Raw genomic sequence first — 16,261 nt, forward strand, 5'->3', positions numbered from 1 at the left:
GGCTGCGAAACATATAAGCACATACCCAAGGAGAAAAGAAGCAAGTTTGACAGTAAAACTGAAAAGTGTATCTTTGTTGGGTACAAGGATGGCGTCAAAGGTTATAAGTTGTGGAATCCGGATACTAGAAGTGTAACTTACAGAAGAGATGTTGTATTCAGGGAATCTAAGTTGAATCAAATTTTTCCTAAAGCTCCTGAAAAGTCACAGACAGTCGAGTTGGATGTGGGTTTGAAAGAGGATACAGTAAACTCACAGGTTGAATTGGGAAATTTGAATTCTGAAGCTGCTGAATATAACGAGGTAGAGGATGAATTTTCTGAAACCGAGACTGAGTTTGAAGCACCAGTGCTGAGGAGATCCACGAGGGAAAAAAGACTATCTGAGAGGTATATACCTGAAAATTATATCCTGTGTGCCAGTGATGATGTTCCTGAATTTAGTATTACAGGTGATGATCCGAGCACTGTAAAACAAGCTAGGAGCTCGGAGGATGGCAAACAGTGGGAGGAAGTTATGAAAGAAGAGATGAAGTCTCTGATGAAAATCAAACTTGGAGTTTAGTGAATCTACCTGCAGACCGAAAAGTAATTGGTTGCAAGTGGGTGTTCAAGAAGAAAGTTGGTGCCAATGGGGAGATTGAGCGCTACAAGGCTCGATTGGTTGCAAAAGGATATTCACAGACAGAAGGGGTTGATTATGGTGAGCTATTTTCACCTGTTGCAAAGTTAAATTCCATAAGACTGGTTTTGTCTGTAGCAGCTGCATATGACCTAGAGGTGGAGCAGCTGGATGTGAAGACGACTTTCCTTCATGGTGATTTGGAGGAGGTTATTTTCATGAAGAAACTAGAGGGGTTCATTGCAAGAGGCAAAGGGGAGCTAGTCTGCAAGTTGAATAAATCTCTGTATGGTCTGAAGCAGTCCTCGAGGATGTGGTACATGAAGTTCGATACTTATGTGGTGAAGCTTGGCTTTGACCGCTGTGATGTTTATCACTGTGTTTATGTGAAATGGTTAGAAGGTGATTTTGTTATTTTAACTTTGTATGTTGACGACATGTTACTCGTTGGAAACAGTTTGAAGATGATCAGCACTGTTAAAGGACTGTAGCAAAGCAGTTTGAAATGAAAGATCTAGGCGCTGCAAATGTGATCTTGGATATGCAGATTAAGAGGGAGCGTGACAAAGGAAGATTATGGTTAAGTCAGCGGAAGTATATAGAGGATGTTCTGAAGAAATTCAAGATGACTAACTGCAAGCCTGTGTTGACTCCCATGTCTACTGGTTCTAAGTTATCGGTTGACCAGTGTCCCAAGACTGAAGAAGAAAAAGAGGAGATGGCGTCAGTTCCTTATGCTAGTGCAGTTGGGAGTCTGATGTATGCCATGATTTGTGCTCGACTTGATATTGCTCAAGCAGTGGGAGTATTGAGCAGGTATATGTCCAAGCCAGGAAAGGAGCATTGGACGGCTGTGAAGCGTGTGTTCCGTTATCTTCGTGGTACGTCTGAACTTGGGTTATGCTATGAAGGCGTGAAGGGCTCAAGGGGACAGACATTATTAGAGCTGAGATGCTTTGTGGATACTGATTGGGGAGGTGATATTGATAGTAGAAGGTCTACAAGTGGATATGTTGTTTTTTCATTTGGCGGAGCTATCAGTTGGACGAGTAAGAGGTAGAGCACTATTGCTTTATCTTCTACAGAGGCTGAGTACATTGCCTTGACACATGCTGTTAAGGAGGCTATTTGGTCACGGAGGTTGTGCAAAGAGCTTGGCTTTGCATAAGGAGAAATGATCGTTGGGTGTGACAGTCAAAGCGCCATTTTCTTGGCTAAGAACCCAGGTTTCCATGCGAGGACCAAGCATATCGGAAAACAGTATCACTTCATCAGAGAGAAGATTGAAGACAAGGTTGTATTGCTGGAAAAGGTTGACACAAAGGTCAACAATGTTGATTTTCTGACCAAAGCAGTGACTTCAGAGAAGTTTGAATGGTGTACAGCTGCATTGGGATTGAAGAAACATGCGAAGCATTCACCAAGTGGGAGAATGTTGGGTATGGCTCATACTTCGCTTGTTGATGATGGCCCTAGTTGTCGGGGTCAAGAGAAAGACAACTGGGATCCCGCTCCCAGGTGAGCGGGCGGGGGTCCGGGAGGAAGCGCCCCATGGCCCGTAGAGGCTAGGTACTGTTGTGGGCCTCTATTTTATTGTAATTTTCTTAGCAGTTTGGGCTTGGGCCCATGAATAGCTGTTGTTAGGGTTTTCTAATCCTATTTATATTTTCCTTGTAAACTGAGTGACTAGTAACGAGTGGCGGTGATGTGAATATAGTACAGACAAGCTGGACGTAGCCTAAATTGGGTGAACCAGGGTAAATCGTTGTGTCTATTCTCTCTTTCTCTCTCTTTTTCTTTTCCATTTTCGATTTGTGTGTTGTCGATTTCCAACATAAAGCAGCTTTAAGTTGCATCATAAAATCGAGAGAGCCAGGATAACAGGGACGGCAAAACTCTCCTTTAAAACAGTTTTAAGTTGCACTATAGAAAAATATATATCAATGCAATATATGTCCTATAAGAATTCTATCTGTAAGTAACTGAAATTATAGGCTTAAAACATTCAAAGGAAATGTAAGTAACATTACATGACACATCTTGTGTTATGTAGACACATATTGTGCTTTATAACAGTTCACTGTTCTTTGTTTTTAGACAATAGGCTTTTGCCAGACACTATAAAAAGGAAAACCTAGACACTGAAAAATTCAGTATAGTTCAAAAAGCATAAAATAGTCCATGGGCAAACTTTATATATATATATATATTTATATTCGTGGCAGCTATTATGGACGAAGCTTTCTCAGCAACCACTTTTTTCGCAAAGAGACATCCAAGGCTAAAAACGTCTTTGCCTTTTTTAAATTAACTTGATCCATGTGCTATATTTTTCATGAAGAATAAATACAGTAAGCGCATGTAATATAAATGCAAAGTAGGATTCCTTTTTATAAACATTTAATTTTCAATAAAGAAACCTAAAAGCGGTAATAATTGAAACGGTAATAAAAAAACAGAAGAATAACGTTATGACGAAAATCAAATCAAAATCAAATTTCAATCTTAGATTTAATAAATCCAGCTAATCAACGCAGAATAACAAGTGAGGTTCAAATTCTATAAATTAGGATTACCACTTCATCTCCTCAGAAGTAAACTTTATCTTTCTCTCTACATATCTCTCTCCCTCTCTCTCTCTCTCTGTGTGTGTGTGTACATCTGTTTGCCAAGAATGGATGCTTCTTTCTCAATAGAGACTCTGGTTTTGAATGCTCAACGTGAGGGGATGCTTATGGACGGCGGCGTTTTGGTCTTAGATTCATTCAACCACACCATACAAAGAAGCAATAGACGATCTCGTGCGGAATTGGGTTACAACCAAAACATTCAAAGAAGCAATAGACGATCTCGTCGTGACTTGGGTTACAACCAAAACATGCAAAGAAGCAATATCCGATCTCGTGCTGAGTTGTTTTACAACCAAAACATGCAAAGAAGCAATAGACGATCTCGTCGTGAGTTGGGTTACAACCACAACATGCAAAGAAACAATATCCGATCTCGTGCTGAGTTGTTTTACAACCAAAACATGCAAAGCAGCAATAGACGATCTCGTGGTGAGTTAGGTTACAACCACACTATGCAAAGAAGCAATATCCGATCTCGTGCTGAATTGGGTTACAACCAAAACATGCAAAACAGCAATATCCGATCTCGTCTGGAATTGGGTTACAACCTCAGCATGCTAAACAACGGTAGATATTCTGTTTACCACTTGGATTCGCTGGACTTGGTTTACAACCACAACATGCAGAACAATGTAATAACAGATCAAAGGGGTTATGTCTTTGGTGGTTCTGTAGACTTGGATGGTGGAGTTTCAAGGGTGGATCAGTCCACAACACAAGAATCTTTTCAAAATCTTGAAGAAGTCACGATTGAAGCAGAGTCCTCTTCCATCACAGAAGATTGTTCTATTTGTCTCGGGGAGATTGGGTCAAGAGCAATTGGCTTGCCTTGCTCACACTTGTTTCATCGGGATTGCATCACTAAGTGGCTCACGATTCGCAATACATGTCCTTTATGTAGATGTAGTGTCTTGTCTATGAATTAATGATTAAGTAAACATAACGTACGCTGTTTTTTTGCATTGCATTCTTGTACTTAGTTTCAGAGGTTGTGGCTAGCTTGTCTCTTAATTTTTTGTTTTGTTCTAGTTCAGTTACTTTTCTTTGGGATTTCTTGGAGAGTATTGCTCTGTCCCATGGATTTGTATGGTTTCCTTTTAATTGGCTTTAGAGGTTGTGGTTCTTGTAAAAAATCTTGGTTTTTCTATTGTCAAAATGCAGTATTTGCATCTTTCTTTGTAATATCCTTTTAATTAGTTTTAATCAAGATTTGCTTTCTTTCTTCTTCTTTTTCTTGTATTGCATTTGGAAGAGTTATAAGCTTATGCAAAATCTTCAATCTTGAATCTAAAAAGCCTTCTGTTGTATGTAACGATCGACTGGTGTTTCATCATTTTATACAGATCGATGTTGACACAAAAGATGACATATCACGAACATGATATATTTGTATACAAGGTTAAGAAAGAGATGTTGCTTTTGGCGCTAAAAAATCAAGAGGAAAATAAATATTATAAAAAGTGGAACATATTTTATGAAAATTTTGAAATTTCCCACTGCTAAAGAAATTGATTTTCTTATTGCTAATGTAGCCAGCTATCTAGAGATATTGTCTATAATGGATATTTTATGGAAATCTATTTAAGGAAATTTTGTGTAAAATAATTAATTGATTATAATTGATTTACACAATTTTTCATGAATTGATTTATACAATTAATAATTAATAATAGTAATTATTTACTATATATTAATACAAATGTAAGTTAAATCGATAATGGTTAACTTCTAGAATTATTATCATTAATAATTATAATAATGTATTAATTAAGAATTTTAATAATTTAATACGTGAGGTGATTGAATGTGAGGATACAGATGTTTTATTAAAAGATGTGTTATGGAATATTTCCATATCCTAACCACCTACCCAAGGATCCCTTAAAGGATAATTCTTCAATTATCCTAACAATATAAAACAGTAAGGCAGCTAAGGATAGAGTCTCTATCCCAACAGAAAGGAAGTTAAATCCTACTACAACTGGGAGATCTACACAAGCTCAAGAGGTAACCCTTATAAATAAGAGGTTAAAGACCCCAGGTATAGACTTTTAACCTATTTACTAATACTGCCAACACTGTGCACACACCCACGTCTTGGCTATAAGCCTATTGCTTGTGCGCAGTGATTGGGACATCGGCTATAAGCCAAGTATACATCAGTTTATACAGTATCTCTGAGCGCATACCATACGGTATAGCAATACGGTCTTTTTAGGACCGAACAAGATGAAAGAAATTTTTCTTAAAGGATATGGGCCAATAGATTGCATCTCGCAGGAGGGATATGATATGACACTTGGAATATTATGCCGCGCAATTCAATTTGAATTCTTTGTAAGGGATTTTTTTTCAATACAAAAATTAAAAAAAAAATTAAAAGGTGGAGTCGTAGAGCACACCACATTGTGAAATATGTTCCCAATCACCTTTTTTAGGGTTTTTTTGGAAGGAATTGACCCAGATGGTCAAATAACTGGGGTTCTTAATCTTTACTTTCAAGTTTCAGCAACTGCATTCTTTGACCTGTATGTTTTGTTTATTTATTTATTTATTTTTGCATGGGCACCCACTTCTAGTATCGAGTTATAAAACTAGCTAGGCACTAACAAATTTAGAGGCTATTTCTTCTTGATTATATAGTGTGCTTGGATTAAAGTTTACAAAATTGATTTGACATGCTTAATGTGATTTTTTTTTCTTTTAAGAAAGCAATTATTTGTTACTTCTTTTAAAACCTCAGTTTGAGTTCTAGAATTATGTTTACATTTGTTTCCCAAACAAGATATCCCAGCAATCAGGGCACTTATGCCTCTTTAACATGATTTTGGCTATGTTAGATACCAATCCAAAACACTAAATACACTAAATATTGGGATAAGGGAAAAAAATTCATTGCACTCTTATAAAGTAGCATTTTTTTTAATAAACCATTCAATACCCAATTGTCATTGGGGCGCTGACTAATCTAGATTCGAGCTGGCCAGCACCACAATGATGACAAAACTCTCCTGTAAAGCAGCTTTAAGTTGCATCACAAAATCGAGACAGACACGACAACAGGGACGACAAAACTCTCCTTTAAAACAATTTTAAGTTGCACTGCAGAAAAATATATATCAATGCTACTTCTTATAAGAATTCTACTTGTAAGTAGTAGAAATTATAGGCTTAAAACATTCCAAAGAAATGTAAGTATCATGTTACATGACACATTTTGTGTCATTTAGACACATATTGTGCTTTATAAAAAGGCTTTTGTTTTTAGACAATAGACTTTTGCCAAACACTATAAAAAGGAAAACCTATACACTTTTGAGTATAGTTCAAAAAGCATAAAATAGTATATGTATATATATTCATGCAGCTATTATGGACGAAGTTTTCTCAGCAACCACTTCTTTCGCAAAGAGACATCCAAGGCTAAAAACGTCTTTGCCTTCTTCTCATCTTCCAACAGATCACAAGCATCCATTATCAGCTCCTCATCCATGTCTGGCATGGCTAGAAGTGTACTTAAAGCATTTTCAAATGATTTAATGCTGTTTTCATCTTTCTTATTCATCAATGTTTTGACAGCTCCTTCCTTCTCAGACAAAGCTTCCTGCATTCTCAGGTTCTTTCTGGATGTTTTTTTGGAAGATTCCGAGTCTAAAGGTATCATCATTCCTCTTGGCCTTTTTTCATTACGTTGTGATATTTCAGTGTTGTCAATCACAAAAGAATTTCTGGATGTTCCATTCATATCCATTTCATTTGGTGCTCTTTTATCTTGGTCTAATATTCCCATATTTCCAGTCACAACCAAATTTCCACATGTTCCATCCATATCCATTTCCCTTAACCCTTTAGTACCATGGTCTGTTATTTCAGCATTGCTAAGCACAAGAAAATTTGCATATGTTCCATCCATATCCATTTCAGAGGTAATATCTTCTGCTTCCATACACTGAGGCTGCGCGAAAATCTTGCACAAAGCATTGTAACGAACCAAAGACCTGTTTTTATACAAGATTGCTTCAGGGTGGTCCTGCAAATATCATTTAGCAATGAGTTCCAATCAATAAAATTGTGAGAAAGAGTAACTTAAAACGAAAGTTCCATTTCCACATATCGGAAATGGGGAAGAGAGAGGTGGCTTAAGTTGAGAATTAACTGAAGGACATATGAGGCAACTGCAAGAAAAGGATGTCAAATAAAGGACAATGGAGCAGAAGAAAAACCTTAATGTATGAATCCCAAACACTATTCTGAGCAAGCATGATTTGCAGGTTTTCATCGCATGCATATCCATTATGACTGAAAAGAATGCTCATGTTGTCATGCCGTTTCATCAAGCAGAAATATTGATCTTCTAGTAACTGCTTGTCACATTGGAGCCCAAATTTAGAGCTAAATGCTTCGATCATGTGAGTCCAAGCTTCCTCATTGAATGAATTTCTAGTCTTATTCCCTCTATTTACTTGCTCAACCATAAGGTCAACAAAATAGCATTCCAATGACTCTGTCCACTCTATTGTAGAAGCAGCTTCATAAACACTGGGAACATTGCAATTCCTCCGTTCACCTTTGAATTGTAAATATCCTTATTAATACATAATTAATACAATCTAAGTTTCTCTGAAAAAGACTTGGTTCCCATAAATACCTTCACATTTTAAAAGTATTGAACCTTAAAAGGGGCAACAAATTAATACAATTATGTTAACCAATCTACCAACCTTCATATATTGGTGTTTCAAGGCTGCTGTTGATGTCCTATTTTTTAGGAGTTAATTAGTTGTTTTTTAAATTGATTAGTCTTTTGTTTAGGAGTTTGTTTACTGCATTTTACTGTTATTGCTTTGTTAGTTTGTTGCTGATTTTGTGGACCAACAAAATCAGCTGGTTAGTAGCAACCGCATGAACTCAGTTTTGTATTTAAAAACAAGTTCATTAGTCAGAATAAAAATAAGCTGTTGCACAATATTGTTTCTAATGTTTGTTTTTCTCATAAAAGATCAACATTGGTATCAGAGCCTTCTTGATCTTAAGGGGCTGTGAGTGACTTGAGAAATTAATGGAGGGAGGATCGAGTGGTTTTTCAGCAATGGCTCCACCAATATTCGATGGAGAAAATTATCAAGCATGGGCAGTGAGAATGCAAGCCTATCTAGAGGGTTGCGATTTTTGGGAAGCTGTAGAACAAGATTATGAAGTTGCTCCCCTTCCTGATAATCCAACCATCAATCAGATCAAGTTTCATAAGGAGAGGGTAACAAGAAAAGCAAAGGCAAAGTCTTGTTTATATGCTGCTGTCTCACCTGCCATTTTCAGCAGAATTATGGCTTGTGAATCAGCTCAAGCTATTTGGGACTTCCTCAAAGATGAGTATAAAGGAGATGAGAGGATTAGAAGCATGAAGGGGCTGAATCTAATCACACAATTTGAGAGATTGCAGATGAAGGAGTCTGAAACAATTAAGGAGTATTCTGATAAGTTGGTAAATATTGCAAATCAAGCAAGAGCTCTAGGCACTGACCTCTCTGATAATAGGCTAGTGCAAAAGGTTCTTGTCTCCTTGCCCGAAAGGTTTGAAGCAACCATTGCATCTTTGGAGAATACCAAGGATTTGTCTCAAATCAAGTTGGCAGAATTGCTAAGTGCTCTGCAAGCACAAGAGCAGAGAAGGTTAATGAGGCTTGAAGGAAGTACAGAAGGAGCTTTGCAGGCTAAAGAACAGCATAATGTAAGATGGAAGAAAGGAGATGACAGTAGTGGTTCAGAAGCTGCTGCAGGAGAGAACAATGCAATCAACTCTAAGAACAATTGGGGCGGGCATTCCTCATGTAAGCATTGTGGAAAGCAGAATCACCCACACTTCAGATGTTGGAAGAGGCCAGATGTGAAGTGCAGAAAGTGTCATAGGCTTGGACACATTGAAAGGATCTGCAAAGAAATGGGAGATCAGCAGCAAGGTGAGGCACATGTTGCAGACCAGCATGAGGCAGATCAATTATTTGTTGCCTCTTGTTTCTCCTCTAGTGCTCCATGTGATAGTTGGCTTGTTGATAGTGGTTGCACAAACCACATGACAAGTGATGAAAAGCTATTTAGAGACCTTGACAAGTCATTGCAGTCAAGAGTGAGAATTGGAAATGGAGAGTATCTAGAAGTGAAAGGTAAAGGGACTGTAGCAATAGAGAGCTATGCTGGAACTAAGCTGGTTTCTGGTGTGATGTACGTGCCTGATATTGATCAGAATTTGCTGAGTGTGGGGCAGTTGGTAGAAAAGGGATTTAAAGTGATATTTGAAGAAGGGAAGTGTTTGATCTTTGACTCAAATGGTCAGGAGCTGTTCAGAATAAAGATGCAACAGAAGAGTTTTTCTCTAAATCCCCTTGAGAAGGAGCAAGCGGCATTCAAGTGTCAGGCTAGTGATTCAGAAATATGGCACAAAAGGTTGGGGCATTTTCATTACAAAGGCTTACTATTCATGCAGAAGAATGAAATGGAAACTGGGTTACCAATCCTGGAGGAGCAGATCACAAGGTGCAAAGCTTGTTTTTTGGGCAAACAGACAAGACTTCCTTTCAAAGAATCCACCTGGAGAGCTACAAAGAAGCTACAACTAATTCATACAGATCTTTGTGGTCCTCACGTGAATCCTTCACTAAATGGCAGCAGGTATTTTCTTATCTTCAACATGGAGGAGTGCAAGAGTGTAAGTACTCCAATGGGTCAAAAGGAAAAGTTTCAAAAGAAAAAGATGAATCGGAATCTGCAGATGAAAGAGTTTATAGGAGTTTAATTGGCTGCCTTATGTATCTCACTGCAACTAGGCCAGACATTATGTTTACCGTAAGTGTCTTGTCTAGGTTTCTTAATTGTCCAAGTGAACTGCATATGGTAGCTGCAAAAAGGGTGTTAAGGTACTTGAAAGGTACTCTTTCATATGGAATCAAATTCTGCAGAATTCAGAAGTTTAAGTTGCAAGGGTATTCTGACAGTGACTGGGCTGGATCAGTGGATGATATGAAAAGTACTTCGGGTTATTGTTTTACATTTGGGTCAGCTTGTTTTTCTTGGTGTTCAATGAAGCAGGAAATAGTGGCCCAATCAACTGCAGAAGCTGAGTTCATTGCAGCTACTGCAGCTGTAAACCAAGCATTATGGTTGAAGAAGCTGATGGATGACCTGCATTTGGAGCAAAAAGAAGGCATAGAAGTATTTGTGGATAATCAAGTTGCTCTAGCTATTTCACAGAATCCAGTATTTCATGGAAGAACAAAGCATTTTAAGATCAAGTATTATTTTTTGAGAGAAGTGCAGAAGGCTGGAGAAGTGAAGCTAATGTACTGCAGTTCAGAAAACCAAATTGCAGATATATTCACCAAGTCATTTCATGTTAGTCGATTTGAATTTCACAGGGAGAAGCTAGGAGTGTGCAGCACTTGATCCAGGAGGAGAATGTTGGTGTTTCAAGGCTACTGTTGATGTCCTATTTTTTAGGAGTTAATTAGTTGTTTTTTAAATTGATTAGTCTTTTGTTTAGGAGTTTGTTTACTGCATTTTACTGTTATTGCTTTGTTAGTTTGTTGCTGATTTTGTGGACCAACAAAATCAGCTGGTTAGTAGCAACCGCATGAGCTCAGTTTTGTATTTAAAAACAAGTTCATTAGTCAGAATAAAAATAAGTTGTTGCACAATATTGTTTCTGATGTTTGTTTTTCTCATAAAAGATCAACACTCCGTTCACCTTTGAATTGTAAATATCCTTATTAATACATAATTAATACAATCTAAGTTTCTCTGAAAAAGACTTGGTTCCCATAAATACCTTCACATTTTAAAAGTATTGAACCTTAAAAGGGGCAACAAATTAATACAATTATGTTAACCAATCTACCAGCCCATGTTGTCCAAGATACTTTCATATATTGGTAATTAATGTGGGAAACATACCTGTTTGCAACTTTGGTGATTCAACACCAGAGTTTGCATTATGTGATAGACTGAAGCATATTTTATCAGGACTTTCCTTGTCAAATATAACACACAATTTGCGATAGCCAGGCAAGGTCTTAACTTTGATTGATCCCGCTTCAGGGTGTGCCTGTACAAAATTGTATGTTAACCACAGAACAACCAGACACTTGATAAATTAATGTGCAAAACAGGTTACCTTTATATAAGCATCCCAAACATGATCCGCTGCAACAACCATTTCCGTTATGTCATCCCAGGAAAATCCACTGTGCTGAAGAATATTGAATACATCATAGAACTGTTTCCTCAAATTTTTGTAGCGACTCTTCAGAACATCTTTGTCATATTGAGACTTAAATTGTTTATTGAAAGAGTTAAGTATATCATTCCAAGCCCTGCTAATGAATGTCTGACCAAGTTTATTTCCATTTTTCACCTGCTCTAATAACAAGTCAATGAGGCAACGATCCATTGGAGGTGTCCAATATGTTCTAGTACGATCAGTAACACTTGGGTTACGGTTTCCTTCTCTGTCACCTTCAGATAAGATGAGGTAAATTCTCAGTTCTCCAAAGATCTTATGGCCTCAAATATGAACTGTGTAACATGTCATACGACTTACAAAAATTAATCATCATCCTTTAAAGAAGTGCTGGTAAGAACTTCCTTACATTTTGTTACTTCATGTGTTTGTTGTATGGAAATCTTAAGGACATGTTCTGTATGTGGACATTCTAATTTCCCAAGTACTTGGGAACTTGTATGATACCGGAGTACAAGTTATGTGTAATATTTTAAATCCCTGTATTAATAACACGCATAACTAGCATGGGGATATAACACCCAGATATCATATCATATATATAGTCTTCCAAGTACTTGGCAATATTAGACAGTCCTCTTAATTATTCGACGCCTCCTAAATTCCAAGTATCTTCTTGGAAACCTAATTAAGTCTAAGATATATGGAAATTCAAGACCCCTTATGACAATTGAAAAAAGGGCATGTTGGATTTCCATATATTTCATAACCAGATATCTTATGCCTAGATATTTGATATAATTGGGAGTAGGGAATTTATAATTCTTACGTATCAAATGCCTTCACTTTCTTTTCATGCAGCAAAAGATCCGGTGAACATTTAAAGTGAGGATTACAGAAGATAAAAAAAACATGCACAACTAATTTAAAAGTACCATTTCTTTGATGTTTCTGTATTCAACTACAGCCACAGACAAAGTATACTTGTTAATTTTCCATTGGTGTTGCCGTGACCATTATAGACAAGTTGTTAATTTTCTCAAAATCATGCATGACAATAACATAATAACTTGAAGTAGATAGCAGAAAGCTGTTAGTTGCAGTATACTGACCAGCCTTTATTACTGATGCTACATCTCCGTAGTATTTCTCCGGATACAAATCACTGAATTCAAGATCAGACAAATTTCTGAATATTAATTCCAAATCTTGATAGTTTGGAAAAGTCTTCAATCTATACCATCGTGCATGTGGATGTTGCTACAAGAAGATAATTTAAGTCAGTCAGCCACAAGAAACATGGATACGAGCATATACACACAGTCTCTTCAAGATCACAAATACCTTGACATAAGCATCCCATACATCATCATCAGCTGCAAGCATTTGTTGTTGTGTATCCCATGAAAAGCCTGGTGTTTTTAGAATCTTTGTTATAACAAAGTAATATTTCATAAGTTTCCTGAATCGATGCCTTAAAATCCGTTTAGTATGTTGAGGGCCAAACTTAGCATTAAACATGGCTAGCATTTCTGTCCAAGCCTTTCTATTGAATTCATTATTCACTGTATTGCCTCGGTCCAACTGGTCAAGCAAAAGCTCTATGAAATATTGGTCCATGGCAGCAGTCCATTCTGTCCTTGGACGCTCATTACATGATCGAACAAGGCTTCCCCTTCCATTACCTACAAATACATAATATATATTTAATGATACCTTCTAGTATTATTGGGAAAATAATTTTCTTGCAAAGTTTCATTAACCACCAGAAAAACAACATCACTGCACTATATGGAGGCAATTATTTCATTTTATAAGGAAGGGCTCTATACGAAAAACAATATTTTCTAATATGCTGCATTTATATTAAGAGCTTTCAGCCTTTCAGTTCTCAAAAACAGTAAGCATATGAACATTTATGAAGTTTGTATCAAATGCATTACATTCAGAATAAAAGGGAGGGATGACATTCATGTACTTTGCAAACATTTTTTGAACTACTATTTTGAGGAAGATTACAGATTGTCTGATTCTAATTTATTTTCAACTACAAAGTTTATTATATGCATACATAAGCTTCCCACTATTATAGTATGAAAGCAGCTAATGAAAGTAATACTCACCAAAATTCAATCCCTGCCCTTCATTATCAAAGCTTGTGTCATGGCTTGATAAACTATATCTTCCATCAGCAGTTGTGTAGCCAAATATCTCACACAAATCATCAAAATTCAGCACTGATTTGGTTCGATAGCATCGTGCTTCGGGGTGAGCCTGCATGTTATTCACAATTATAAGATACACATTTTGATGAAATAAATACATAGGCAAAATATTTCTGCTTCAACTAAAAAAAAAAAATTCTGTCACACTCACGTAAAAATAAATGGATCTCACAAATTTTATCCACTCATTTTTACGTGAGTGTGGTAAAAAAATTTGTCCGCAGCAATATCAGAAATATTAAATCCTAAATACATATGCAATAATGCAGCCATACAGCGAACCTCAATGTAAGCATTCCAAACACATTCATCAGCCACCACCATTTGACAATCATCATCCCAAGAAAACTCATAGTGAGAAAGAATGTTCTTTACATCGTTGAATTGCTTCCATAAATTTGCATAACGAGTTTTCAAAACATCTTTGTCACATTGAGATCCAAATTTTGCATTGAACATGGTCTGCATGTCTGTCCATGCTTGCTTGTTAAAAGTGTGGCCAACTCTATTTCCTCTGTCCAATTGCTCTAACATAAGATCAATAAAATAGCGGTCCATTAATGGACTCCAATATGTCCTCGATCGATCATTCATTGTAGCAGTTTGGCTACCCATTACTCCTTAGAAAACACAAATGTTGTATGTTAGGAGTGAATAAGGAAATGCATATACCATATATGAAATCTATGTTAGTGACTGCTGCTTCTAGAAAAAATCATAGCAGGGCAAAAAATATAATGAAGATTTTGAATTGGGATACTGGTAACTTATTTTATCCAGTGAGATGCTCATCATAGTAATAAGATCAATTTTAAACAGAGAAAAAAATCATTTTGTTTTAATACTTATTAATGAGGATACCATCTAGTTGGGAAAACGATAGCATATATCATCAATCAACAAATAATATATCATTAACTTAAATATTTCTGAACATTACAAATAAAAAATAAAATAAAAATTGACATGATGCAAATTCATAACAACCTAGGAAGCACAAACATTGACCCAGAGAGGACACAGGGACACACCAAAATCTAAAAATTGTAGGACACAGAAAAGGCATATGTATAATTGAAAATCGGTAATATATCTCTCAAGAAAAAATAATTCTCATGCTGAAACAATAAAAGTACGGGGCTCACCTTTTTCTCTTTCCTGTATTGTGGGACCCATTCCTTTATTGTTTCGGTCGGAGAAAAAATGTTCAGAAATATATTATCCATTGAAAATTTAAGAAAAAATTCCTAATTGATAACATATATATGTATATATCATATGCCAAAATGAAATGAAAAAGTTTTAGGAAATGAAATTCGTACGTGACAAAAGTATCGCTACCTTATTTTCTTTTATCATTAAAAATTGGTTTCAAAGTTTAAAACTGATCCAATCTCTTTATTTATTTATTTTTATTTTTTTTTCAAATTTTAAGGTGGATGTAACTCTGCTGCGTCACGCTGAGTCATAGCCATGTCAGAACTGCAAAAAATGATGTGTTTAAAATGGGCGTAACATGTTTGCTTCTGAAGCTAATCACTAAATCTAAAATTCATTTGGGTATCTAAAACATAATCAATCAAACCAGTTTCGATTTTGTTTTTATTCAGAGGAATCACTTGCACTTGATAGAACCAAAATTCTCAGAATTTTCAATGTAACCAAAAAAAAAAAAAAAGCATCCATCTTTAATCATTACACAATGCAAAAGTGCAAAATTTGAAATCTAAAATGACATAGACCCAGTAAGCCAAATTGAGAAAAAGAAATAAACTAGCTTGAAATTTGCACTTTAAAAAACAAAAAAGATAAAAAAAAGTTGAGAACTTTTACCAGTGGGTCTGTGTAGTGACTAGTGAATAGGGAGATGATGGTGATTGGTTTGGTGTCAGTGGTTAGCACTATCACCGTGAGAATCTTGAGTTTCCCTAATCCGGAATAAGGAGTAGAACCCTAGCATAGCACTGCTCCCTTTCTGTTTGGTTATAGGTACAACGCAATTGCAATTGAAACCTTCATTCTTTTTCTTTCTTCCTCACTCTTTCAACTTTTTGCCTCCCTCTCAGTCTCTTTATACATGCAACTCAAACAAATTACGTTACATTTCGATTTTGATTTTTCTGTTCTTTTATACATAAAATATGCCAACATTTAATGATAGCTTATATTTTTTTAACTAGATACAAAGAATTTTGATGAGTTGTTGCATATTTATTCAGTACTATAATAGATATTTAAACTCACCTTATAATAAACAACTAATAAATACTCAGCAAGGTACTAAATATTCAAAAGTAATGATTAAATAAATATACAATTAGGACTTTCAATTCGGGTAATAAATCTAAAGGAGATTCTGACTTACTATTGGAGTTTTGGTATGACCGTCTTTTTTTTATAAGCAATTAAAGGGTTAAAAGTTTATTTTTTTTAAAAGAAGTAACTTATGTGCTTTTAGTCATTTATAATTATGTATTAAAAGTAATACATAGTTATAATATTAACATTATGTTCATGTTAGCAAATAGCGTATGAAAATAGAGAAAAAAATATAA

General features: G+C 35.9%; 2 protein-coding genes across 2 annotated transcripts; one reads left to right on the plus strand and one right to left on the minus strand.

Annotated features, from left to right (window-relative positions):
• The first annotated feature begins 3,295 nt into the window (after nucleotides 1-3,295).
• On the plus strand, nucleotides 3,296-4,177 carry LOC133314211 (probable E3 ubiquitin-protein ligase RHY1A). Its single transcript, XM_061515655.1, has one exon. It carries the CDS (start codon nucleotides 3,296-3,298, stop codon nucleotides 4,175-4,177), a length of 882 nt encoding a protein of 293 aa, XP_061371639.1.
• Nucleotides 4,178-11,032: 6,855 nt separating this feature from the next.
• Nucleotides 11,033-14,321, minus strand: LOC133314213 (L10-interacting MYB domain-containing protein-like). The gene is made up of 7 exons (XM_061515656.1): nucleotides 13,989-14,321; nucleotides 13,622-13,755; nucleotides 12,826-13,156; nucleotides 12,594-12,741; nucleotides 11,416-11,756; nucleotides 11,196-11,346; nucleotides 11,033-11,094 (listed from the first exon to the last, which is right to left on the minus strand). The coding sequence occupies exons 1-7, from the start codon at nucleotides 14,319-14,321 to the stop codon at nucleotides 11,033-11,035; spliced, it is 1,500 nt and encodes a 499-aa protein (XP_061371640.1).
• Between the last annotated feature and the right edge of the window lie 1,940 nt (nucleotides 14,322-16,261).

This window comes from Gastrolobium bilobum, unplaced genomic scaffold (genome assembly GCF_033153095.1).
Source record: "Gastrolobium bilobum isolate Gb01-03AN ecotype WA unplaced genomic scaffold, APGP_CSIRO_Gbil_v1 utg8709, whole genome shotgun sequence".
Taxonomy (NCBI): domain Eukaryota; kingdom Viridiplantae; phylum Streptophyta; class Magnoliopsida; order Fabales; family Fabaceae; genus Gastrolobium; species Gastrolobium bilobum.

Coding starts and splice junctions, on each gene's coding strand:
- LOC133314211 (XM_061515655.1), top strand. CDS start 3,296: ATGGATGCTTCTTTCTCAATAGAGACTCTGGTTTTGAATGCTCAACGT.
- LOC133314213 (XM_061515656.1), bottom strand. CDS start 14,321: ATGGGTAGCCAAACTGCTACAATGAATGATCGATCGAGGACATATTGG. Junction 13,157..13,621: donor ACAAGCTTTGATAATGAAGG/GCAGGGATTGAA, acceptor AGGTAATGGAAG/GGGAAGCCTTGTTCGATCAT. Junction 12,742..12,825: donor TATGGGATGCTTATGTCAAG/GTATTTGTGATC, acceptor ATCTTCTTGTAG/CAACATCCACATGCACGATG.